The sequence below is a fragment of the Adiantum capillus-veneris genome, chromosome 11 (genome assembly GCF_014529385.1).
Source record: "Adiantum capillus-veneris isolate H3 chromosome 11, ASM1452938v2, whole genome shotgun sequence".
NCBI classification, from domain to species: domain Eukaryota; kingdom Viridiplantae; phylum Streptophyta; class Polypodiopsida; order Polypodiales; family Pteridaceae; genus Adiantum; species Adiantum capillus-veneris.
The window spans coordinates 11,699,663-11,725,401 of NC_140941.1; the positions used below are offsets into that span (position 1 = coordinate 11,699,663).

The 25,739-nt window shown below is 45.7% G+C and overlaps 1 protein-coding gene across 1 annotated transcript in view; it reads left to right on the forward strand.

Annotated features, from left to right (window-relative positions):
- Window positions 1-25,739, forward strand: part of SLP1 (Calcineurin-like metallo-phosphoesterase superfamily protein) — a 95,038-nt gene that overhangs the window by 20,161 nt on the left and 49,138 nt on the right. The window contains exon 2 of the mRNA XM_086522835.1: window positions 19,877-19,977. Coding sequence (XP_086378961.1) covers window positions 19,877-19,977 — 101 coding nt within the window. The remainder of the gene's footprint in view (window positions 1-19,876; window positions 19,978-25,739) is intronic.

The following is a 25,739-nucleotide window of genomic DNA, read 5'->3' on the forward strand; positions in this document are numbered from 1 at the left end:
CTTTTCCGCGGGCGCACCCCTTGACGGCCTTGCGCTCACACCAAGGTTGCTTTTTCCCACCTCACGTCGATTGGCCGGCCGCTAAGTGCATGGTCCACTCTCAATGAGTGAAAAGAGGCACAAGGAGAGGCTGGAAAAGCCCTTCTTTCTTGGGATTCCTGTCACTCTTCAAAAACACGACTAGGACTCGACAGCTCTAGAGATCTTGGGTTACGTGGGGCCGCAACAAGCAAATAAAAATTAAAATTATGTGGTTCTTGTGGTTCTTTCCTTGAGTGATACAGAACACTGCCAAAGCTCTGATACCAATGTAAGGTGCAGCGGAAGGAATGTTGAACTTTGCTCAAGATGAGTGCTCCGAACTGTGCTCAAGGGTTCCTTTTACTTATGGAAGGGGGAGCCTTCCGTTCCTTTAGTGAGAGAGTGCAATGGATACAAACAAAGGGAATGGACACTGTGCGTGAAGGTGCATGAGACTGAGAGATAGAGAGAGAAGAGAATACGACACCAGAGATGTTATCAAACCCTCCTCCAAGGGCCCCACTCTCGATGGCCAGAGTGGTCTACTATTGATTGCACAATCTGGTACAAGATGCTGATGCAAATCTAAATGGGCTATGTCGAGGCCAACGGTGTGGACGACGAGGACGAGTCTAAAGCTGAAAACTGAGTGCTTCGAATCGGTAACTGTTGCACCAAGTTGAGGGCTGATCTGCTAACTTGTTGGCTGAAAAAAAACGTTGGCTCATGCTGCTACAAAAACGCTGGTTGCTGTCTATGAAAAACGCTGAATGTGCTAGTCTTTAGTCGCTGAATTTGCTGATGCAAAACACTGGTATGTTGCTGCTGAAAACGCTGTATTGCTGCTGCAGAATCGCCAATGCAAGGGCTGGAAAAAACGCTTAGTGTAGGGGATGAATGACGCGGGAATTCTTTGCTGAAAATGCTAAGGCCACCAGGCTGAAAACGCTGATGGGCTTAGGCTGAAAACACTGGTGTGTTTAGGTAAAAACGCCAGGTTCCAAGTTGGGGGAAAGTCTTGCTTGAGAAGGTTCTCTAGAGGCCTGCTGTACTGAGTGCCTGTTGCTCTCCTTCTTCTTCTGCCAGAAAGTGCTAGCTCTGGTTTGCTTATATATTTCATTAGCAAAATTGTCCTACCTAGTTTCCAACAAAAGTCACTTAATAAATAAGTGAAAAATGTCAAAAATAGGGAAACTAGGTTTAATGCACTGGAAAATTCCCCTGATGGATTCTGATGGTAATGCTGATGATCATGTTGTGTGCAACCGGAGGATATGCATCTAACCTAAGTGCCTAGACATGCACGGTCTGCGAACAGACTCACAAAAGTGCCAGATCACTTCCTATTCTAGATTGACTTGACTGAACTGAACCCTTGTCATGCTGTAGCTTGTCCACGGACACATAGGGTTGGATGTGTCATGTGACACGGACTTTTGTAGGTTATTTGCGGGAGGATTGATGTTGAATAGCTCATAGCCTTGACTTGCAGGGGTGGGTGTGCATCGGCGACTACATGTTTATATGTCTTGTAACATGCATATGTAAGCATGTGTTCTGCATCGTGAACTTGGGTGAGATTGCCTTGGGTATGTAATTTTAGTGCATCGAGACACCCGCTACAGATCAACGCGTTCTAGGTGTGATGGCTAATTTTTCTACGTCAAAATATCAAGAGCTCCAATATGGAATGAGAACGGAATGACCCTTGGGTATTATTTTTCCAACTTGAAATGTTTTGTAGATATAATCGAGGACGATTACTCTTCTTTCAAGAAGGGGAGATGTCACAAACTAAAAGTTGGCTGCCTCGTCTGTCGACAACATCGTCGAGTTCATCTTCAGTGAACATCCGTGGCACAGGAGCTTTCTTCAAAGCGGACTTCACAGGTGAATCGATGGTCGTACGCCATTGAGAATGCATCTTATCAATTTGGTGCTGAGTCAAAAATTCCGCGTATTGGGGATCCTTAGAATACTTGAGCATCTGCTTAGCACAAGCATCAACTTGCTGTTGACGTTGCATCTCCATTCGTTCATATTCCCTTGGCCGGGGTGGCCCATACTCTTCTTTTGAATCTCTAGAAAGTGGTTGTTGTCTGTTTGAATTTTCCGTGCTCAGTCGACCCTGAGTTGTCAGGTGGGTTGTTCTGGTCCTTGCGGGATTTGTTGACTGAATCCATGTGTGTCGCGACAAGAAGGATCGGATGCTCCTTGGAAGGAAAAAGAGTGAAGCTCTGATTCCGTTGTAATATACTTGGAAACCCCAAGTCGGGAATTTGGCACGACACACGTGAGATCACTTAGAGTCACTTCACAAAACTTTATCACACTTTAATAGAGACGACACGACCCGACGTAGTTCCGTGCCTAGAGCTATTGGCCCGTGCTTCGTCCGTACCCTGCTTGTTTCGGGTTTGTTTTCTTTGTTTTCTCTTCTTTCCTTGTTTCTTGGTTGTTCTTGATTGTATCTTTTAGCGCGAGTCTGTGGGTTTTGTTACCCTCTGAGGACTTGCTTTCGGTTGTGTGTGTGTGTGTGTGTGTGTGTGTGAGAGAGAGAGAGAGAGAGAGAGAGAGAGAGAGAGAGAGAGAGAGAGAGAGAGAGAGAGAGAGAGAGAGAGAGAGAGAGAGAGAGAGAGAGAGAGAGAGAGAGAGAGAGAGAGAGCGTGTGTGAGTGCGTGGATGCATGTCCTTCGAGTTCTCTTTTCTTGGTTTTCTGTTTCTATTGCTTTTGTTTTCGTTCTTGTTTGTTTGTTTGTTTGTTTTCTCTCTCCTCGCTCTCCCAAGACTTTTCAGACAGTTTTCACTTGGACGCAATTTTCAAAGCATCTTGCACTGCCTGCATGGATTTCCCTCTTCAGTTATGGTCTTCAGGAGCCACCTTCAGCAAGTGGATCGCTCGCTCTTCTGGATGAAAGCTCCTTGTTTGCTATGGTACAAAGCTTTGTTACCCACCTTGTGTTATCCTGCTAAAGTCTTTTGGCGATGTCAATTGCCTCTTCACCCTCACCTTCGTCCAGCAACTGCTCTCTCCCTCATGTTCCTCCATTACCTTTTGCTGTCAGATTTTACTAGTTGGCCGGCTCTGCCCGACATCCAGCTTCTTGTAGCTGCTCGCTGTCATCTTCACCAATGGTGGCTTTTGGTGGCTCTAGTTCTTGATTTACAGTGACTGAATGGGCTTTTAGTTGAAGTGCCTATCTTTTAGAGGCTATTGCCATCCACTCTCCATTTAGCTTGCCAAGGCACTTTTTACTCTCTTTAGGAGAGGTTTTTTACCCTGGCCTTCGTGTTTTTCTGTTCAGCCATGTGCCTAGTTGTATCTCGTTTTACAGTTTTCCGTTTGATGCCTATGGGCTTGCTATGTGAACAATGATGTACTTGCTCTCAGAATAGGCACCATTTGGGCGTTCTGGGAGATTTTCAAGTAATAGAATTAGCCTCTTTTCTTGGAGAGAGAGAGAGAGAGAGAGAGAGAGAGAGAGAGAGAGAGATCTGAACCAATCATCTGTAATGTGCAGCGAAATTGATTGATGGTAAATGCTCAGGATGAGTGCTCAATGCTCACTCAAGGTTCCTTTTATTGAATGAGATAGTTCCTTTTACTTCATGAGATAGATGTGCAATAGACTATAGAGAGAGGAGAGTGAGTGAAGGTTTTGCGAGTGAAAGAGAGAAAGAAGACCAACATCAGATGGGATCCCAAACCCCTCTCGAAGGGCCCCCCTCTCTATCGCTAGAGAGGTATTTGAATTTTGCTTTAGATTGCACAAATGTTGATACACTAATCCTAGATGTTGAGATGTTGATGGGATCTTGCTGTAGATGCTTGGCTCTACAATGTAGAGGCTAAGGGTTGAAAATGCAAAACGCTAGGGATGCTGAATGGGATTTGCAATTGCAGCTGATATGGATTCTGAGGGCTGAATCTGAAAACGCTGGCTGATTTGCTATTTTGGGCTGAAAAGTGAAAAGGCTGGTACTAATGGTTGGATCTACGACGTACGGTGAGGTTATGGCTGAAATCGGAAAATGCTGGTGCTGATGGGGTGATCTGGTGCAGTCACGTGACACATCCCAACCGTATGTGTCCGTGGACAAGCTACACCACAGCAGTGTTCAGTCAGTTCAGTCAAGTCTAGATTAGCAGTGATCTGGCACTTTTGTGAGTCTATTCGTAGATCGTGCATGCCTAGTCACTTAGCATAGATGCATATCCTTCGGTTGCACACAGCATGATCATCGGAATTCCCAGCAGAATCCATTAGCATCAGTAAGGGGAATTTTCCAATGCATTTAGCCTATTTTCCCTATTTTTGGTTATTTTCACTTATTATTTTTAAGTGACTTTCCAACAAAAGTAGGTAGGGCAATTTTGCTAAGTCAATATATAAGCAAACCCAAGTTAGCACTTTCGGGCAGAAGAGGCAGCAGGAGCTCCCCGCTCAACAGGCAACTTCTCTGCAGAACCCGCAGGACCCCCCCAACCTTGGCGTTTCCTCTCACAGCAGCAGGTAGCGTTTTGGTGTTCCCTAGCAGTACCTCCACAAGACTTGGCGTTTCAGTAAATGCTTCATCGCCATCAACACAGCAGCCCTGGCGTTTTCACCTATGCATCATCGCCATGCACTCCAGACCAGCAGTATCCACTAACGCTAGGAAGAGGTATTAGCGTTTTTGATTCTCAGCTTTACCGCATCAGAACCACCGTGTTTTCAGCTCTCTGTAGCAGAAGCATCAGCGTTTTGGTACTCAGCCATCAATAGCAGAAGATCAGCAGTAGCGTTTTTTGCTATGCATCAGATACATCTACGTTTTTGATTGCAGATGCAGATTCAGCCAGCGTTTTGACTTTCAGCCCCAAGATGGTTGCAGATGTTTCCCCATTTTCAGCCATAAAAACGCAGCCAAAAGTCATTTTCAACCACTGAAACAGTCTCAAAATTCAGCGATTAGAAGATCCCAGATTTCAGCCATTAAGTCGTCGTCGTCATCGGCATAGTCCAAATTGCATCAGTCCATTGCATACGCATTGTACACCTATGTGCAATCAAAGTAGACCACTCTCGCCGACGAGAGTGGGGCCTTCGGAGGAGGGATTTATAACCTCTCGGGTGTCGTATCTCTTCTCTCTCCTTCTCTCAGTCTCATTCACTTGCACGCACATTGTCCATTCACTTTGTTCGTGATCATAGCACTTTCCACTAAGAACGGAAGGCTCTCCCTTCCATAAGAACTAAAAGGAACCTTGAGCACAATTCGGAGCACTCATCTTGAGCAAAGCGCAAACAATCATTCCGCTGCACCTAACATTGGTATCAGAGCTTTGGAAGTGTTCTACATTACTCAAGGAAAGAACCACAAGAACCACAAGAATTTTTTTTTGCTTGTTGTGGTGGCACGAACCCAAGTTTACTTGGGCGTTGCGATTCCTAATCGTGTTTTGTTGAAGAGTGACTGGAATCCCAAGAAAGAAGGGCTTGTCCAACCCCCTTGTGTCTCTTTTCACTCATTGAGAGCGGACGGTGCACTTAGCGGCCGGCCCATCGATGTGAGGTGGGAAAAAGCAACCTTGGTGTGAGCGCAAGGCCGCCAAGGGGTACGCCCGCAGAAAAGAGTAGAACTCGGGTGAAGAGAAGATCCTTCTCCAACGCGATTTGCAAGCGAAAGAAAACCTCAAGAACCCCAACAACCCAAGACCCTCAAGAACCCAAGTTCCTCGTGAACTTAAAAACCCAGACCACAAGAACCTACAAGAACCCACGACTTCAAAATGATCATCACTCGAAGCGGAATGGATACTTCGCTTGGAGATGATGAGCATGAGAGAGGCGAAGAAGAATTTTCCCCACCAAGAGGTTTTCCGACCCTCCCCCTTTTCCATCTACGACAAGGATTGCACTAACTCCTATGGAGTCTTTCGACAAGAGGATGGACAGGAAGTTAGAAAGCGAGCGTAAGTACCAAGAAAGAATGGCAGCCATAGCGCGTGAGAGCGAGCAAGCACGCTTGGAAGCCAAAGAACGACAAGCCAAATTGGATCATGAATTCAAAGAAAGACAAGCAGAAATGGAACGCAGACAAGCAGAGAAGCAAGCAAGACAAGCAGAATTTTATTGCGAGAACAAAGCACGACTGCAAGAGATGTTGCGACTCTTTTCTCAAGTGCAGGCACCGATGCAAGAGATTCGGGAAAAGGAGACTCTCTCAGTCTTTTCTTCTCCATTGCATGATACACAGGATTTGCATGATTGTATGAAGCATGATAATGTTTTGAACGACAATGATAAGCACAATGATTTGCACGATAATGAGAAGCATGATGAATTGAATGATAATGATTTGCATGATGAATTGAATGACAATGATAAGCATGATGATTTGGATGCCAATGATTTGCATAATGATTTGGATGACAATGACAAGCATGATGATTTGCATGATCAAGATGTGATTTCTCACGAGCATGATGATTTGCATGATCAAGATGTGATTTGCATGACCAATGCCCTCTTCTCTACAGCAGCAAACATAGAATGGTGGCCCTTGCTCCACCATAGAGGGACTCCATTGAAGCCCCCTCGGCCGACACCACGGAGCTGACCCTTCGACTTGCTCTTTCGGCAGAAGAGCAAGCGAGCTTGATGGCCGAGGTGGAACGCTTGCAGGCCACCTCGGTCATATGTAAGATTATTGGCACTCGACCCAGTAGAGGCGAGTTCGGGACTTACTTCAAGCCCGTCCCCTCACTTATCCCGTGAGTAGCAGACAACTCCCCTCCTCATATCGATACGGAGGAAGCTGGTTCATTGGAGCTCGGCACGCCTTTCTCTTGCTGGCAGGGTGGTGGTTGTCAACCAGGTGTTGTTGGCAACAATGTGGTACATCACCTCCTGTTGGATCTTCTCGAGTTCTTCTTGCATCAACCAGCTTCAGTGATTGATCAAGAATTTTTGTGGTCAGGGCGAGATACACAGTCAGCATGGGCCAAGGTCTCTTGGCTGGTCGTTACACTTCCTCAATCTCAGGGAGGCCTCGGGATCATTGATTCAACACGAGAGAGTAGAGCTCTCCCTGGGAAGCTCATTGTCAGAGGACTTCTTCCAGGAGCAGAGCCCTGGTAGGAGCTACTACTATAGAGGATTCAAAACAGAGCTCCACAGACAGGCGGCCCATGGGGCCCGTCTACACGATGGATCTTCACAGAGATTCGCAGAGTGGGACTGAGCAGAGGCTGGGAGGATCTCTTTGCATTGAGTATACTTCGCTCTTGGGAGCAGCTCATGGAGAGCTTAGAGCAGCATCAGCCGAGATGCTTGGTGGAGCGCTTGAGGCAGCCACTAATCTGGAACCCCTTGGTTCGCATAGAGAGGGGTCTTATGGTAGGGAGTCGGCCACATGTTTCTTGGGGGGCCTAGCAGAGAGCCCTGCGAGCACTTGGGGATTGGCTGCACTTCAGCTTATTGCAAGAGGAGTTACACAGTGACAGATTGCGTGACGTGCGTGGAGCCTTGAGAATGTGCCAGGATGTTTTAGAGGCCATTCCTGCAAACTGGCATGCACCTCTTGAGCCCATGGCCCCCCATTGGATGGGTGCATTTACTAGATTGGAGGTCTTGATTGTAGTCAAGGCGTGCTCGGACAGTGGCATTTGTCTTTTCTTCGAGGTTCAGAGCGAGGGCTGATTGCATCGTGTCTTCTCGGAGCCATTAGAGATCTCAGAGTGCTACTTCCAATGGATCAGAGTGTTGGGCATTAGTGCGAGATCGTGCGTGCTACACCCCGACCCAGCCAGCTTAGAGACGGGAGGGTGGAGACTGTGGGCTTGGGAGAGCCACCCTCTAGCCCGTGTTTAGTGGGATCTTGGAGAGTGGTTTTGGTGAGATCCCTTCACTGCCAGAGACCACCATGGGATTCCCTTTTTAAAGTACACAGCCCGCTTGGGCCGTCATATCCTGACTGCTCGACGTGAGATCTCTCCAGCAGCAGCAGACCACTGGCAGAGGGAGGGCCTCTCACATGAGTTCTTGACAGACTTTTAAACGCGTCTCTGGATAGTAGACAACCTCGGAGAGCCACGATGTTCGAGTGGCTGGTTGCTCACAGGGCCGTAGCAATGGGAAGCTGATTGGAGCACATTGGCCACCCTTCAACGTGCACATCAAGTAACAAACTTGGACACTCCAAGTCAAGAATCAACCACGACAGCACCAAATAACCACTTCAAAACAATTCACAGATCACAATAGATTTGCACTGGCCCGGCGGAGTTCTGTGCCTAGAGATATTGGCCCCAAAGACTGGCGCCCCTTTCGGTATTTCTTTTTGTATTAATCAATCATCAAAGTACAAGAGAGCGGTTAGGGTTTCACTCTCAGACTCTGCGTCCAGATGCTCTGAGAAGTGAGGCCCTCACCACTAATTTAAAGGTTACAAGGGATGCCCAAAAGCAGAGCCCCAAAAGCTTTTAAAATCAAAAGCATCAGTTCTCTCTCTCTTAGAGAGTCTTTTCTCTTTTTTATAAAAAAAAAGCAAAAGCAAAAATCGCGTCGCTCATCATTTTCCAAATTTTGTTATTTTTTATTTTTTATAAATAATCCGCCTCCGCGATTTCCGGAATTTAGGGTTTTTGGCAAAAATTAGGGTTTGCAGGAATTTTAGGGTTTTTGGCAGGAATTAGGGTTTCTGTTGTCCGCCACGTCATCACTTTGTGACATACCCCCCTCTTGAAAGCATTGTAATCGACCGCGATTACGCCTGCAAAACCGACAAAAGCCATAAACCGTCTTAGCAGACACTGACTATTAGTACCTACGTACTAGGAACGCACATCTAGCACATGTACAAAATCGACAGTCACATCACACGACATCACAGGACATCACCAGACATCACAGGACATCACATGACATTCAACATTCATTCGGATCTTAGACCATGATTTATCGGGAATGTAGCTAGCAATCACATCTAGGTCCAATCGGGACCTCATCGATGTCCGATTGACTAACCCCTATTGCAACCATGTCTATTCGAGATCAATCAGACCAAAATGCTGCAGTCATTTCGGCTATCAGTTCCTGCACTCACAAGAAGTCAAGAACAAATCAGTATCATAATCAGGAATTCCATTTCATAAAGTCATCCAGCAGAATACTGTCAGCTCTCAGTATCCCTGAAGCTCAAAGAGACATCAGTGACTTTAGTATCAAAATCGAGGCATCTGTTGACAAAGGAGTGGAGTAACTCCCCTCTTGTGCATCCCACTGCACCAGATCTTCGGCCAAGCTGAGTTCTGGGTTCCGTTTGGAGTAGACTATGCTAAACCAAAACATCGAGGTAAAGTTTCACAATCTGAGGAGTATCTGCTAGGTCCTCCTCCTCCATCCACTTCGCATCAAATGCAGGAAAGTTCTTGAACTTAACCAAGAACCACCTTCGGACTTTACCCTTATTCTTCGTATCATTATGTGCCAAAATCTGTTCAGGAACAAGGATCTCCTCGTTTTCTTCCACTTTGGGTTGCTCATCAGGCTCCCCATCATCAGGCACATCACCCTTAACAGGGTTCAAGAGACTCACATGCAATGCATTGTGAATCCCCCAAGTATCTGGCAGTTTCAATCGGAAGGAGATATCATTCATCTTTTCTGTAATCTGGAAAGGTCCTTAGTATCACATACTAAGCTTTGGAAAAAGCCTCTCCTTTCCCTTTTTCTTTCTTAGGCGTGCCTTCTCAAAAGTAAGAGCACCCAATCATCCTCTTTCAGTTTCAAGTCGCGACGATGGCGATCCGCTGCCTTTTTCTGTCGTTCTTGAGACTCCTGCAAAGTCTCGCGACCCTTGGCAAAAGCCGTATCCAAATCTCGCGAATATTCATCAGCTTCAAATTTCTAATCTTTCGTGCTCAGGAAGGATGGAACCTTCGCAGCAGTTTCAACAATCTCACATGGCATCTTCCCCGTCAAAGAGTGTATCGTGTTATTGTAGGCAAATTCCACCAAAGGTAAGTTCTTTTCCCATTGAGTCTTCTGATCCGAGATACAAGACTTCAATAAATCTAAAATCACTGAATTGGCAATCTCAAATTGCCCGTCAGTTTGCAAGTGGAACGATGACAAGAACTGCAACCGCGTGCCAATGTTCTCCCAAATTGCCTTCCAAAACAAACTCATAAATCTGGGGTCTCTGTCGGAGACAATCGTCTCAGGCGTGCCATGTAATCGAAAAATCATCGTGATCATTCTGTATTCTCGGGAGATCAAAAATGAAATCCATTGCAATATTTTCCCAGGGGCGGGTGGGTATGGGTAAAGGCTGTAACAATCCCTGTGCCTTATGCCTGTCAAACTTGACCTTCTGGCATACCAAGCAACTGCGCGCAAACTCTTCCACATCCTTCTTCAGTCTCCGCCAAAAGAAATCTCTCTCTACCCCTTTCATGGTGGTAGCAATGCCGCGGTGACCCGTAAAAGGTGGACAGTGGCAATCAGTCATAACCTTTTCCCTCAACGGCTGTGTAACTCACAACATAGTCTTTTTCATCAAGTAGTCTTCCCGAAGGGTGTATCCAGCTACTGTCTCCCCATCCCGTATCCGTGTGAAAATATCTGCAAAACCTGTATCTGTGGCATACTGATCGACCATATCCTCGAAGCTCCTATGATGTATCGCGGAAATAGCCAGAACCAACGGTTTCCGAGACAAAGCATCTGCCACCACATTCTTCTGTCCCTGCACATGGACAATCTGGAAGTGGAACTGTGACAAGATGTTCACCCACCGCATGTGTTTTTCCGAAAGCTGCTTCTGTGACAAGAAGTAGCGCAAACTCTGATGGTCTGTAAAGACAGTAAAATCCGCTCCGAGTAGGTAATGCTGCCATTGAGTAAGAGCATGGATAACCGCCAAAAACTCTTTCTCATAGAACTGTGCTGTCATCTCCGGCCTAGAGAACAAACGGCTCTCGTAAGCTATGACATGGCCTTCTTGCATCAAGACCGCACCCAGACTACGACCACAAGCATCACAAAATACTTCAAATGACTTCTGCAAGTCCGGCAAAGTCAAAATAGGTCCCGTAGTCAATTTCTCTTTCAACGTCTGAAAGGCTGTTACCTCGACCACCAAGTGCGAGCATTCCCCTTAAAATAAGAGGCAGCTCTCCAAATCTTGGAGTGCTCTGAATAGCGTCCTCCCGCGAAAGCGATGTCAAACTGCTGAATAAAAGACAAAGGCTTCGAAGCATCTGAGTATCTTGAAAAGTATCAAACTTGATCGAGTGGCCACCTTCCTTAAACTCTCGGACTTTCTTGCTTTTATCTTCGAGAAAGTCATACTGGTTGGCTTTGTAAAAATTCTTCTTGTTCGCATAAAACTTTCCGTCATCGGAACCTGAGCTGTCTGTAGACGAGTCCTCAGTAGAACTGTGAGTCTCTGGGCGAGATTTAGCCTTCTTTGCCTTTCTCTTGCCCTTTCCAAAGCGTTGCTTCTTGCTTCGCTTTTTACCTTTTCTGTCTTCTTCGCTCTAATCCGAGGAGCTAGAAGAACTGTCAGAAGAAGAAGAAGAAGAACTGGGTACTCCTTCAAATCGAACACGCTTCTTCCGTTTCTTTGCCTTGTCAAATGTCAACCGACGACCCAAATATCCCGGGAAGTCAGTGCCTTTCTTCTGCTTTTTGCCGTGCTTTTTGTCTTTCTTTTGCACGTCGAAAAGCTGAGCAATCCGTGCATCAACCACGTTCTCCAGTTCCTTCTCCGTATATTTCTTGGAGGCAGAAGGTTTCTTGAGAGCGGGTTTCGGGAGTGGTGTTGTGGTTCTCTGCCACTCCATCTGTACCTCTTCCAAAGAGGTCTGGTTCATATATTTTGCCATCTTCGGGTCCTTGGCAAAATTGAGCATCATCTTTGTTGCATCGCCGATCAACTGGCGACGCTCTATCTCTCGCCGCTCCGCCTAAGTAGGCCAAGGCGGGCCATACTCTCTGCCTGAATCTTCGTTGTGATCCTAGCCCGCATCTCCAGATGCAGAGGGAGTCGACTGATCACTGCCTGAAGCCATAGGTGCCGCGGAAAAAAATTCGGGGATCGATTTCCCGTAGAAGAGAAATCGGCCGTGCTCTGATACCACTGTAACAAACTTGGACACTCCAAGTCAAGAATCAACCACGACAGCACCAAATAACCACTTCAAAACAATTCACAGATCACAATAGATTTGCACTGGCCCGGCGGAGTTCCGTGCCTAGAGATATTGGCCCCAAAGACTGGCGCCCCTTTCGGTATTTCTTTTTGTATTAATCAATCATCAAAGTACAAGAGAGCGGTTAGGGTTTCACTCTCAGACTCTGCGTCCAGATGCTCTGAGAAGTGAGGCCCTCACCACTAATTTAAAGGTTACAAGGGATGCCCAAAAGCAGAGCCCCAAAAGCTTTTAAAATCAAAAGCATCAGTTCTCTCTCTCTCTTAGAGAGTCTTTTCTCTTTTTTATAAAAAAAAAGCAAAAGCAAAAATCGCGTCGCTCATCATTTTCCAAATTTTGTTATTTTTTATTTTTTATAAATAATCCGCCTCCGCGATTTCCGGAATTTAGGGTTTTTGGCAAAAATTAGGGTTTGCAGGAATTTTAGGGTTTCTGGCAGAAATTAGGGTTTTTGTTGTCCGCCACGTCATCACTTTGTGACATATCATGTGGTCATCATAGAGAGACACAAAGGCATTGCCTATGGGGCTGTCCCATGGCACAACAAATATGGTTGCGAGTCCTTTGTTTGCTCCCCTCACTAGGTACAAGTAGACAGTTTACCTGGGGCTCGGCAGCATGGTTCACGCTCACGGCCCCAGCACTCCAGTACGAGAGAGTGAGTCAGCATGATGATAGAGATACAGGATGGCCGATCATGACTATGCTTAGCATTGGAGGTGAATTCCCAGGACTGGAGACAGGAGGCCGATGGCCGATGGGCCCTCATCAGTAGCCTGACACTGTGGTTCATATGGCGGGCCCGCTGCTTTCACGTTATTGAGGCCAGAGCAATTCCACCTATTGAGACAGTACGAGACATTTGGCTAGAGCTCATACACACCCTACGAGGCCAGTTTGACCAGCTTCAGGGTGGATTGGATCGCATGAGGGAGCGTCGACAGGCCTTCCTATGACTATGAAGTTCGGGCCCCTTCTTCACTATTGAGCAGGGGACCCCTCGATGGCATTACCGCCCACTAGTATGGTTCTTCCCACCCACTATGTCCTGATCTAGCCTACATTTGTACATATTTTTTCAGTTGGGAGAGTCTCTCCTCATGTATCTTTCCCTTCGGGGGTGTTGTAGCCCAATGGGCAATTTTTAACTAATAGAAGGATCTCTTTCTTGAATTTTTTTAAAAAAATTATTGGGATGACATTGGGCTATTTACTTGAGATGCTACAAACTTCAACAGAAAGAAGGATCGTTTTATGTCTATTAACGGAGTCGGCCTATGAGACAAGTCACATATATAGGGGTGTGTGTCCTCCGTCTCTCAAGAAAGGACAAAAGTTCAAAGTAACAAAATGTGGTCCTATGGTGGGGGGGAGGGCGTGATCCATGGAATGCTAGGATACAAGGCACATGGTATATGAGGGGGGGAATTACATCTCTAGGGCCTATGAGTGCACATCTATATGCTCAAGGAAGTACAATTATGAAGTGCATCTGTCACAAAATGATGACGTGGCATGCCCAACTGGAAGAGAAATGGCGGAGTGGACAAGAGAAACTGAAGAAAGGGACCTAAACGAATTTCAAAGCACCGGTCGTGGGGCCCAAAACCCTTTTTAAATAAAGCTGACCCCCAAAATTGCATAGGACTAATGACGTGGCAGCTATATGGACACCCGCAAATCACACTATTGACGTGGCATGCTGTACGGACGCCCGAGTTCTACGTTGAAGATGTGGCAGGTTGTAGGGATTTCCGCAAAATGTGCTAGCAGCTTTAGCGCTAGCCAAGGTGGAAAGGTACGTAGTGTACGGTACGGTTTAGGTACGTACGGAACGTACTTCCGTACTGAACCAACCTTTAGGTACGTGATAGGTACGTACCATTTGTAAAAAAAGAAAATTACACTAAATTTAAGTTCACAGACCTTTCAAAAGAGAGATTGTAATCCTGGTCGATTAAAAAAGCCTAAGGCTCTCTCCCTTTCACCCTATTATCCCAATCTGAAAGCGCCTCTAGCGCGAGTGGTCCGTGGAGAAAATGGCCCCAAAAAAAAACAAAAAAAACACCCAAAAAAAAAATAAAAAAAATTGCCGTACTGTACCGTACGGTACGTATTGTACCGTACCGTACGGAATCGTAAGGTACGTACGTACCGATTCCACCTTGGCGCTAGCTTTTGGGGTTTAATGCTTTTAGGGTCATGTACTTTTGAACTGATTGCTTTTGGGGCTCTGCTTTTGGGCATCCCTTGTAAGTTTAAAAGGAGCCCTTGGGGGCCTCACTTTGCAGAGCATCTGGACGCAGAGTCTGAGAGCAGAGGACCCTCGAGAGTTGTACTCTCGCGACTCGTAATAAAGAAATACCGAAAAGGGCGCCGGTCTTTGGGGTCAATGCAACCGGGCATGGAACTCCGCCATGTCGTGTCGGCTCTCTCTCTCTCTCTCTCTCTCAAAGTTCAGTGATTTTGAAATTTCGTTCGTGTGTTGCTATTGGTTTCTCGCTTGGAGTGTCCAAGCTTGTAACAATGCTCTTAAAGATTCTTCTTCTATGGAGGAACCGATCCCTTCGGCAACACACACAGGTTCTCGAGGAGAATCTGACAGAGCAATCAAGATTTTGTTTGTCAAGGAATCTTCGTGTCCCTGTCCCGGACTAATTAGCCTCTCCCACCATTAGTCCATCGCGCATCGCACCCGCTCCCGTCTTTATGGCTCTGTCTTAAGGGGCATAAGCCATAAAGAACCCAAGAGCACACATGGGTTCTCGCGAGAATCTGACAGACGTAACACCTCTAAGTGGGAAGGCGAAGAAAAGCTGAAATCTGGCATGGGAACCAAAGGAAAGAATGAAGAATTGGACAAATTTTCGACGGGGAAGTTTGCCAGAGGGGAGTACAAACGTCAACTGCAGGTTGACACGGTGTGAAAAGATTGATCAATTGCTGAGAGACCCGAAATTTGCGAAACAGCTGAAGAATTACCCGATGGATGAGATTCACTCTAGATTGCGTGAGGCCATTGGTTCTGCTATGAGGTCAGGAAGAAAGCTGAAAGGACAGATGAGTGCAGAAAACCGAAAACTGTACTCACAGAAATAGCTGGGCTCAGCTCTTGACAAGTAGATGAACGAGATATTGAAAGGCTTGAAGCATTCTCCGAAGAAGGGAAAATCGGTGAATTTCCCCAGTTATTTGGGCCGGAAGTTGACTTTCGAGGTGGCAAGCAGATCTAAGAAGCGTGCTCGTTTCGAGGATGACTCATATTTTTCTTCGTCTTCAGAGAGTTTCGACAGTTCTCGTCCTTTAGTTCTAGTGAGGATGAGAAAAGGTGGAAGAAATAGAGAAAAAGCAAGAAAAACGATTTGTGAAAATGTCTAGGAGGCATGGGAGGCCATCTAGTAGTTCAGAGGAGGAGAGACCCTCCTTTATTGACATTGAGGAGATGAGCAAGAAGATAAGGAGTTCAAGCAAGGGGGTCAAGCCGTCAGGTTTGAGATGTTTTCAGGCTACAAGGACACCCATCGAGCTTGAGTTTATACAACATTTTGATGTTGCCTTCTCTGGACGTTGGTTCTCGGAACACTCCAAGGTGCGAAGGGCAGCATCTTACTTGAAAGCAACTGCACAAACATGGTGGTCCACTATGTTGTTACGCAAAGAAGCACCTACTACGTGGGTAAAATTCAAGAAAATTTTCACGTCAACTTGGATATCAGACGAATATGAAAGAGACGTCATTTCGGCTTGGCATCATTTGAGAATGACTAAGAAAGATACGTTGGATGACTACTGCCATAGGTTTGCCATAGGTTTTGGGATACTTATTTGTGAGTGTCTTCGTTTTGGAAGATTACTCTGAGGGACCAGATTGAGCGGTTTTGCTGTGGTTTGCCAAAAGAAACTCGAGAGTATCGTCTAGAACAACTCTATTAAGAGACTTATGGGACATGCTAAGCAAGGATTTGGAATGCATGCCGGCTCATTGACATTTCCTACTAGTGTCCACCTCAATAGGGCAAGAGTCTTCCAATGAAGATAATGAATCAAGGGAATCGGATAACAGCTCATCATAAAATTCCGGAGAAGTAAGAGAAATAGATGGTAGCGCATTCGAGGGTTCCGACGAACTAAGGGAATCAAATGCAAGTTCATCAGAGGATTCGGAGAAGAACAGGGATGGGATGATAGTGCGTCTCAGGGTTCCGACGATTGAGACTGAAGTGCCAGTGGACAGGGGAGGCTAATGAGGCTATCCACAGGTCCTAGGGCACAAGGAAAGAAATTAAAAGGGAATCAGTTGGTAGATCAGAGAATTCCACAGATTCAGATTGAGGTGCCAAGGACAGGAAATCCAGAAGGGCTACCAATAGGTAAAAGGACACAAGAAAAGAACAGAAAGGTAAGCTAGGTCCACCGGATAATTTGCTTTTTGGCCCTCGATGCAAAGTGGATGGAGGTGGAGAACATTGCAAATTCTCTTCAGAGAGAGCTGTACCTTGAAGGATAGATTGCCTAGATTGAATAAAGTCACTAATTTCTTTTGAGATTTTAGGGTACTGACGGGTTGACAGTAATTTGCGGAACGACTTTATGAACCGTGTGCACTAAATTGGAAATTTCCTTGATTGAATTGAAAACATTTGCTCTTTCATGTGTGTATTGTTAGAGACACGTAGAGAAAGATGAAATGTTTGCAGCATTTTGTCTGATGAATGATTTGAACTTAGTGCATCTAGACATCTGGTACAAATCAGCCACTTCTCGATGTGATGGCTAAGTGAACTGAATAAGATTCTAGTGCATCAAGATGTCTGTCTGGAAATTGGTGTGAGTGCATCAAGAGTTCTGGAAGGATGAGATGATTGCACAATGATCTAGGTGCATCAAGAGTTCTGGACGGAATTAGATGGCTGGATTAAATGATTGAAAACAAGGTGTTCAGTGTGAACTAAGTGTGTGATTTTGTGCGTTGCATGCTATGTGGATGTATTGTCTTGTGGGGATGGTCAGGGGCATGGTTTGCTTGATTGAAATGTGAACAAAAAAGATATGAATCTGATAGTAACAAGATTTAGTAGATCAAGACATCCGTAAAAGATCAGCGTGGTCTGGATGTGATTGCTAAATGGTCACAATGATTAGGATTTGTATCTGTGACCCTTGACATAAATGTGATTGATCAGTGGCTGATGTCAAACTGGGGGTGTAAGATCTAGTACATGGGGGTGTGTGGTGTAAAGGGCTGCACATATGATGGCGGCTGAGTCTGCGAGTATCTGATCAGATCTCTCCTGGGCTACCTAGTGGTGGCAAGTCTAGATTTGTACTTGGGAGTCTCCGAGATTTGTATCTTGGAGCTCGGGGACGTTTCCAAGCTTTGACCGTTTCAACTTGCTGTGACCCCTCGCTGTGTTGATGTGATGGGTGGTGGTCCTATGGAAGAAGTCTATAAGCTGTGACTGTAGTGCCACCCTCTGGATCCACTACTGGTGCCAACAGTGTCTCTCTATGTCTATGTATCTCCACTAGAAAATGGCCATAGTGGCGTTGATCTCTAGACTTCATGATTTGTCGTAGGGTGGGCTGTCCGTTGAAAAGAGCCTCATATCTTTCTCTGATACTGTCACATGCTGTACATCTGTAGACAAAGTGCTCCTTGTCCTCAATCACCCTCTCTGTGCAAAGCTGGTAGAGCCTCTCAGCTTGGGGGGTATGAGAAGCTCTTCCTTTCTCTATCTTTGGCTAGTGTCAAGATACCCGGAGCTGAACAATCGCCACTTGAGAACTATGTGGCGTATATGTGTCCATGTAGCGTGGTCTCTAAATGAACCCTCTTCCGGGGAAGAGGCTCTCTAGGTGCGATCCATGTCTCACTGATGTAGAGCTACGATAGATTCTGTCTAAGTACTGTGTTACTGTCTCTGTGAGAGTTGGATGAAGGGTGAGTCCGGGTCATACTGAAAGGGTGGTAATCTATCCATGCCTAGTCCATGTGCTCTAAACCACTCTCTCACCTGCGAGTGCAACGACTCTACTCGCCTGACTCTGAAAGTTGTCTGGAAGGCTCGAAGCTCTGTGTGTGAGTCTATCTAATGGCATCTTTTTCTTCTTGTGAGTGAGGTAAAGTGTTTGGAAAATAGCCTCGAGTAGCATAAGTGGAGTAGCTTACTCATGCTCTAATAATGTTGTGTGGTACTGAGGGCTTGCTGTGGAACAAGCGTGATATTATACATATCTGTCGTCCCTCAATCTGTGTCCATGAGGTGGCTGATAGTCCATGAGAGAGAGAGAGAGAGAGAGAGAGAGAGAGAGAGAGAGAGAGAGAGAGAGAGAGAGAGAGAGAGAGAGAGAGAGAGAGAGAGAGAGAGAGAGAGGGTGGGGGGGGGGGGGGGGAAACACGGTTTGGTTAGCAGGTTGGGGAGAAGTGGGGCAAGAAAGGGGGCTGCAGGTGGAAGACAAGGGCCATTCTAAGCAGCAGGGCAGCAAATGAAGACGTCAAGGGGGAGGGCTGATGTCAAAGATCAGAACGCGGGAGCAAGGCAGCATGGAGCATGCCACAAAGTTGATGACGTGGCATGACGAAGTGGAAGAGAAATTCACCGAGTGGACAAGAGAAATCGAGTCGATCAACTTAAAGTACTTTTGAGCACCGGCCGAGGGGCCAAACCCTAAAAATCCCAAAGCTTGAGGTTTGAGGCTGATTTCCGTAAAATGCGTTGATATACTGACGTGGCAATTCATACGGATGATGACGTGGCACAACTACACGGATTTTCGGCGAAATGCACTGGCGCTGCCTAGTGGCAACCTGTACGGATTTCTGCAAATAGCACTGGCTGTTTTGGGCAGATTTCAGTGCTAGCTTTTGGGAGCAGATGCTTTTGGGGTTTAGTGCTTTTGAATCAGATGCTTTGGGGCTCTGCTTTTGGGCATCCCTTGTAAGTTTAAAAGGACCCTTGGGGCCTCACTCTGCAGAGCATCTGGACGCAGAGTCTGAGAACAGAGGACCCTCGGGAGTTGTACTTTGGTGTGAGCAATAATAAAGAAATACCGAAAGGGTTGCTGGTCTTTGGAGCCAGTGCATCTGGGCGCGGAACTTCGCTGTGTCGTGTCGACTCTCTCTCTCACTCTCTAATCAAGTTCAGTGATTTTGCCGTATCTGTTTGTGTGTTGCTATTGATTTTTTCGCTTGGAGTGTCCAAGCCTGTAACAAAGCCCGGCAAGTTAAAAAGTTATTATTTTGAATAATAAGAAAGTTTTCACTTGACATCTCTGTTTTGGATATGTCACTCGATTGTGTGTTTAGTGTTTGGGCCATTCTTATAGTTTGTAAATTGAGACCTTTCTGAGATTTGAAGGTATATGAATTTTTTTGAGAGCTGTGTATCAAAGTTAAAGCTGCAAGTACTCGTCGATTTGATTGTTCTTTGCACTGGTTTGTATCGTTTGTGTTAGCGTGAAATGTGCAGAACACCAGATTGCTTTCGTTTTAATGTGACTAGAGCTATTGGCTTGTTATTAAAATCTTGATGCTTAGGCCTGTTTATGCTGTTTGGATTTTATATCGAATTGCACAAGTTTCTGTAACTGAATATTGAGCAGCATATTGCTTTGTGCATTTGGTTACTATTTCTGCTCTTGGTGCACTTGCAGTTGGAGATCTACATGGCGATCTTAATCAAACCAGGAGAGCGTTGAGATTGGCAGGACTATTAAGCGCAGATGGTCTAGACAGTTGGTGTGGAGGCGGTACTGTAAGTTAGAACAATATCTTTTTTAAATTTCACTGATCTCCTATCTAATCTTAGGTAGTGCTTCCTTGTAACTCAGCTTAGTTTATAGCAGTCTCGCAAACATTTTGATGGAGCAGGTAATAATGTTCAAGAGTTTATTTGTCTTTTAAGTTGGCAAGGGCAAATTCACTAGAGAACTTATGAAGTATCCCATGGCTTTTGCCTTTGTATCCATCCAGTTAGAGTTATTCATACAATCTTTAGCTCCGGTGCCACTCTCTACAGTATGGAGTACACTGATGCATACACATATCTTGGGGTGGTCTTTAGTGGTCCGAGGTTCACACTGAAAGTGGAAGCAGACACTAGATTGACTCGTGCCTATGCAGCCCTAGGCGGTTTAGAGAGGATTTGTTCGCAGGTTCAGTTCCAGGAACCTCGAACAAAGCTCTGGCTTTTTGACACTTTGGTCGCTTCAGTTATGCACTACGGGGTTCAGGTTTGGGGGCCGTCTGTTGACAATGCTGGATGGAGTAATATGGAGAGGCCCTTGATATCTATGATTTCTAGGCTGATTAGAGCCAAGGCCTCAGTTCCACATGACATCATTCGAGCGGATCTGGCTGCCCCACCTATGGAGGTTGAGGCACTCACTAGATCAGTATCATTTGTACATAGCTTATGGGACACCACCAGGGACAGGTATGCTAGACTTGCTCTTGAGTCATCGAGACAGCTGGCATTACAGGGAGATACATCATGTTGGTATGCACAGATGAGATCATGGTTTCAAAGGCATGGTTTCAGCATGGACAGGCTGCCCTGCTTCCAGTATTCTCTTGATGCACCATCCTTGGCTCTTACACGGATGGAGATTACTAGACTCATTCGGCAGGATCTTATCCAGCTTGATAGCAGGAGGACATCGATAGATCTATCACGGGAGTTGGGTACGAAGAGGGCTTTCTATAGAGAGCATCTTCTCCAACTCACAACTGACGGATTTGTCACACGGCCCAGCTACATGGACACACATCTATCTCATGGGTTACAATGTGCCATAGGTCAGATTCGCACATCTTCACACCAGCTTGGGATTGAGACAGGTAGATTCAGAGGCATACCAGCAGATAGTAGGATATGTCAGTTATGCCATGCAGAGCAAGAGACAGAGTATCACTACATATGTCACTGCACAGTCTACTATGAGATACGGGGACGCTTTCATTGTTTATTTAGAGATGGTTTTGACTCGTTAGATAGAGTCATGAGATATCAGGATCAGAGATGTCTTGGATTATTTCTACTTGAGATACAGAGACATAGAGACTCTCTATTGAGAGGGCATAGACAGAGACAGCCCCAGAGACGGATCTCAGATTTCTTTGGTCTGAGTACCACAGAGGCAGAGGGGACACCACCATCACAGAGCTCGGTTCCCACCCATACACACACACCAGCGGTACTCTCATTGACCGAGCTATAGAGTTGGGGAGATCGAGACGACCGCGACCAAGGAGGGGAGCCACGCAGCACCGGCGGAGAATGCGGCAGAGGATTCACAGGATTCCAGCACGGTACCCTGAGTGTCGATCAGGGTAGGCTTCTACTACTGCTATATTATATCATGGTGACACTTATCCCCACTTTGTACCTATGTGGCATGATACCATTGCTCAGCCTACCAGCCACCCATAGGAGTCGGTAGCACTCCTATCTCAGTGTTTAGTTTGTAGTTTTCTTTGTTTGTACCCAGACTTGGTACTAGACTCATCATTGTAATCAGTTGGTCTGATAGGTCATTTTGGCCTTTTGTAGACGTTAATATATCATTTCATTTCATTTCTCTCTCTCTCTCTCTCTCTCTCTCTCTCTCTCTCTCTCTCTCTCTCTCTCTCTCTCTCTCTCTCTCTCTCTAATAAAAGTGGAATATCTTGAAAGATATACGATGAAATTTGGATAGTGATCAAGTCTTCGTACCACGTACGGAACGTTCCGTACGTTCTGTAAGATCTGTGCGGGACTCATCCGACTGAAAAAAAGTGACCGTTGCAGTGTTTTCTTATCGTTGAGCGCCGAGCGGGCTGTAGTTTATGAACGTTGGGGCCTTGGGGCATCATAGGCCCATAGTGCATTTAACATTATGCATATTGTCACGAGGATGTGGCAACTGTTAACTATGTCACGAGGACGGGGCAACCGCTAACCTTAGTTGTTGGTTTCTTTCCAATGATTTTTGTTTTATCTTTGAGACCCAATGGTCGGACATTGTATGGCCAATGTGAACGGAAGTTTCACCCGCAGACGGGAAGTTGGTCGGCACTGGAATTCGTATAGTAAGAGGATGTCTAGGCTCAGTTCAACATCATGTAGGTCCCCCCGTCGCACTTAGCAAGTTAGTGGATACTAGGAAGTGAACTCAATAAAGGCACAAAGTCAAGGTGGGATCACCAAAGGAAAGTATCTGACAGTTGGGCCACATTGCGGTCCCAATGAGGATAGATGGTCAGAAGACCAGTGGGGGCCCAACGGAAGCATCTCCTAAAAATTAGGGAACTGCTATTTTTGGGCCATGAAATGTGTTCACATCATTACCTCCGGTATGACAAGGGGAACATTTTACAACTCTGTCGCAAAGTCAACTGGGCAACTGATCGGGAGATTTTTAGGCGGCAACCCCGAAATGGGAAAATGCTTGTAATCGCGCCAAGTGGCACAAAATGGTGCACTTTCCTCTTGCAGAAAAACGGACGCTGATTTTTGTATCTGGGAGGCTTCATTTTACAAACTGTCACAAGTTAAGAGCTATGGAGTGCTTCCTTTCCTCTCTATGTATAGTGTGGTGCTAGGAGTGATGACTTGCACACTACACACTTCTCTCTCTCTCCCGTACGTGCAGTTATGTGATGCCCCACAAGAAGGCTTTTCACTGGACTGATGTGCAGTTGTGTGGTTTCATGCTTTTGTGCTGAGGCAAGAGCCTCCTTGAGCAGAAACAGGATTAGCTGACTGCTACTCCAAAAGCAGGCACTGGTGAGGGTGATAACCTCACCGTACAGATGCGATTTCAGCGCTGATTATGTGCTGTATTTTGACTGTTTTTCAGCCATACGGACGCTAGATCCATTGGGACCAATGTCCCACTGACAGAGGACAGTTCGGGGACTGTTTAGCCCTAAAAACAGGGCAAAAACCAGTAAATACAGCGAGCTGTATTTACTGTTTTTGTGCAGGAATCAGAGGGTTTGTGCCGGTGGAAATGAGTTCCAACAGGGGAATTGGTTTCGTGCAAGTTTTGGGGATGTTATGTTGCCGAAATTTGGCCAAAACTGGTGGTATCTAGCTGGATATAGGTAAAGCATTCCCAGGTAAAGCTAATGGAAGTTTCTAACACTGGTCTTGCAAGAGGACAATGGGTTTCCGAGCAACAAGAAAGGAGGGCAGCAAAAGAAAAATTCTGCGAAGAAGCCCTTTGTGAAAACGGCTCCTGATGTGCCATAGAGGTCAGAAAAGGCCACCAAAGACAAGAGTTCAGCCGGGACTTTTGGAGAGCAGGCAAAGAAACAGAAAAGGAAGCCTTTTGTGCGCAAGTCGCTCGAGGAAAGAAGGTTCTAATGGCTGAAAATAAATGCTTTTTATACGAGCAGCCTGGTCATTTTGCTACCAATTGTCCACAAAGGAAAAGACCAGCTGACTCACATGATAAAGAGGACCACAAAGGCAAGAAGCCTAAACCCAAGATAGGTTTGGTGCCAGACATGGTGGGTGACAGGCCCAATACAGATGCCAGCGAGTTATGCAGAGCATGGGGTAAAGTAGAGATCAGACGGCACTCATCTTCTTTGATCCAAGTGCGAAAGCAAACTTTATCTCACCAGAGTTAGCTATGAAGCTAGGCATCAGAGGTGAAGAGATGGGATACACAACAGAGGCAGGGTTGGCATGTTCTGGTTACTCAGAGTGTGTTACTCCCATTATTGGAAAGCTGTGTCTGCATATTCAGTCGTATGTGGACACAGAAGAGTTCTATATCATGCCATTGGAAGGGTGTGATGCGCTACTTGGAATTCCGTGGATGTTCAGAGTAGATGGTGTGCTGGATGCCTTTGGCAAGACGATCACCCTTCAACATAGGGGCAAGACTCATGTTTTGGATGTAAAGCTCGAAGGGGAGTCTGTCCCTATTGTATCTGCTTCAGCTATCACTTCTGTAATAAAGAATCATCTTTCTGTGTACTTGATTTTTGCACGTGATGTCTCAGATAATTGTCAGTCAAATTTATGTGTGTTAGATAAAGAAAAGTTAGGATTTTTGTGAGAGTTTAGTGACTGTTTTTTTGATTCATTACCGTCGCAATTGCCGCCAGAGAGACTTGAGGACCATCAGATAGATTTGATGCCAGGGTGTAGACCACCAAATAGACCTCCCTACAGGGCTAGCGCGGGGCAACAAAAAGAGATTATGGGCCAGGTTGAGGAGTTATTAGAGAAGGGGTTGATACAGCCTATTTCTTCATTCTTTTGCTCCCCAATGCTCCTAGTATAGAAAAAGGATGGCTCATGGCGCATGTGTATTGATTATCGTGCGTTGAATAAGAATACTATCAAGAATAGGTTTCCTATTCCTAGGATTGATGATATTCTCGATTGTTTAGAGGGTGCTCTAATTTTCAGCAGGATAGACCTTAAGAGTGGCCACCATCAGATTTGTATAAGGCCAGAGGATGTGCACAAGACTCTGTTTAGAACGACATTTGGTCTTTATGTGTTCCTAGTGATGCCGTTTGGTCTAACAAATGCTCTTGGCACGTTCAACAAGATGATGGGCCGGATTTTCGGCTCGCATCAACAATTTGTTGGGACATTCTTCGATGACATGATGGTCTATTCGAAGAATGAAGAGGAGCATAGGCATCATTTGACCATTGTGTTTGAAGAGTTGCGCAGTCACAAGCTACTTGTCAATCCTAAGAAAAGTGAATTCTTCTTGGAAGAGATCCACTTTCTTGGCCACATAGTCTCAAAGGATGGTGTCAGAATGGATCCCATAAAGGTCGAATCTATCAAGACATGCCCAGACTTGAAGACTGTGCACGATGTCAGAAGCTTCTTTGGATTATGTTCCTACTATAGAAGTTTTATCAGGAATTTTGCAAAGATTGCATCACCTCTTCACGCTTTGCAAAAGAAAGAGGTCACTTTCAAATGTACCCAAAAAGAGATTTCAGCTTTTAGTCTCTTAAAGGAAAAGTTGACTTCAGATCCAGTAATTGTTTTGCCAGATCTCAGGAATTCATTTGTGGTCCAGTGTGATGACGCGTGTGGCAGTAGCATCGGAGCAGTGCTAATGCAAGATGGATGGGTAGTAGCTTATGAAAGCCGAATATTGCAAGGGCCAGAGAAGACTATGCTGATCTATGAGAAAGAGCTCTTGGCGGTGATTCATGCGCTTTCTAGTTGGAAGCACTACCTCTTAGTTGTTGATCTTGTTGTCCAAACAGACCATCAGACCTTGCGATACTTCTTGACACAGTCAAAGTTATGTGAAAAGCATATGCGATGGGCAAACATTCTTTCTATGTTCCACTTTCAGATTGGCATGTGGAAGTCAAGAAGAATGTTGTGGCTGATGCGTTATCAAGGAAGCCACAAATTTCAGCTGTGTCAATTCCTTATCATCATGAGCTTGATGACAGGAAGGAACAGTATGCTACTGATGAAGATTTTTCAAGGATCTTTGAACAGTTGCAAGACGGGCAACGTCATGAGCACTACCTCATGAG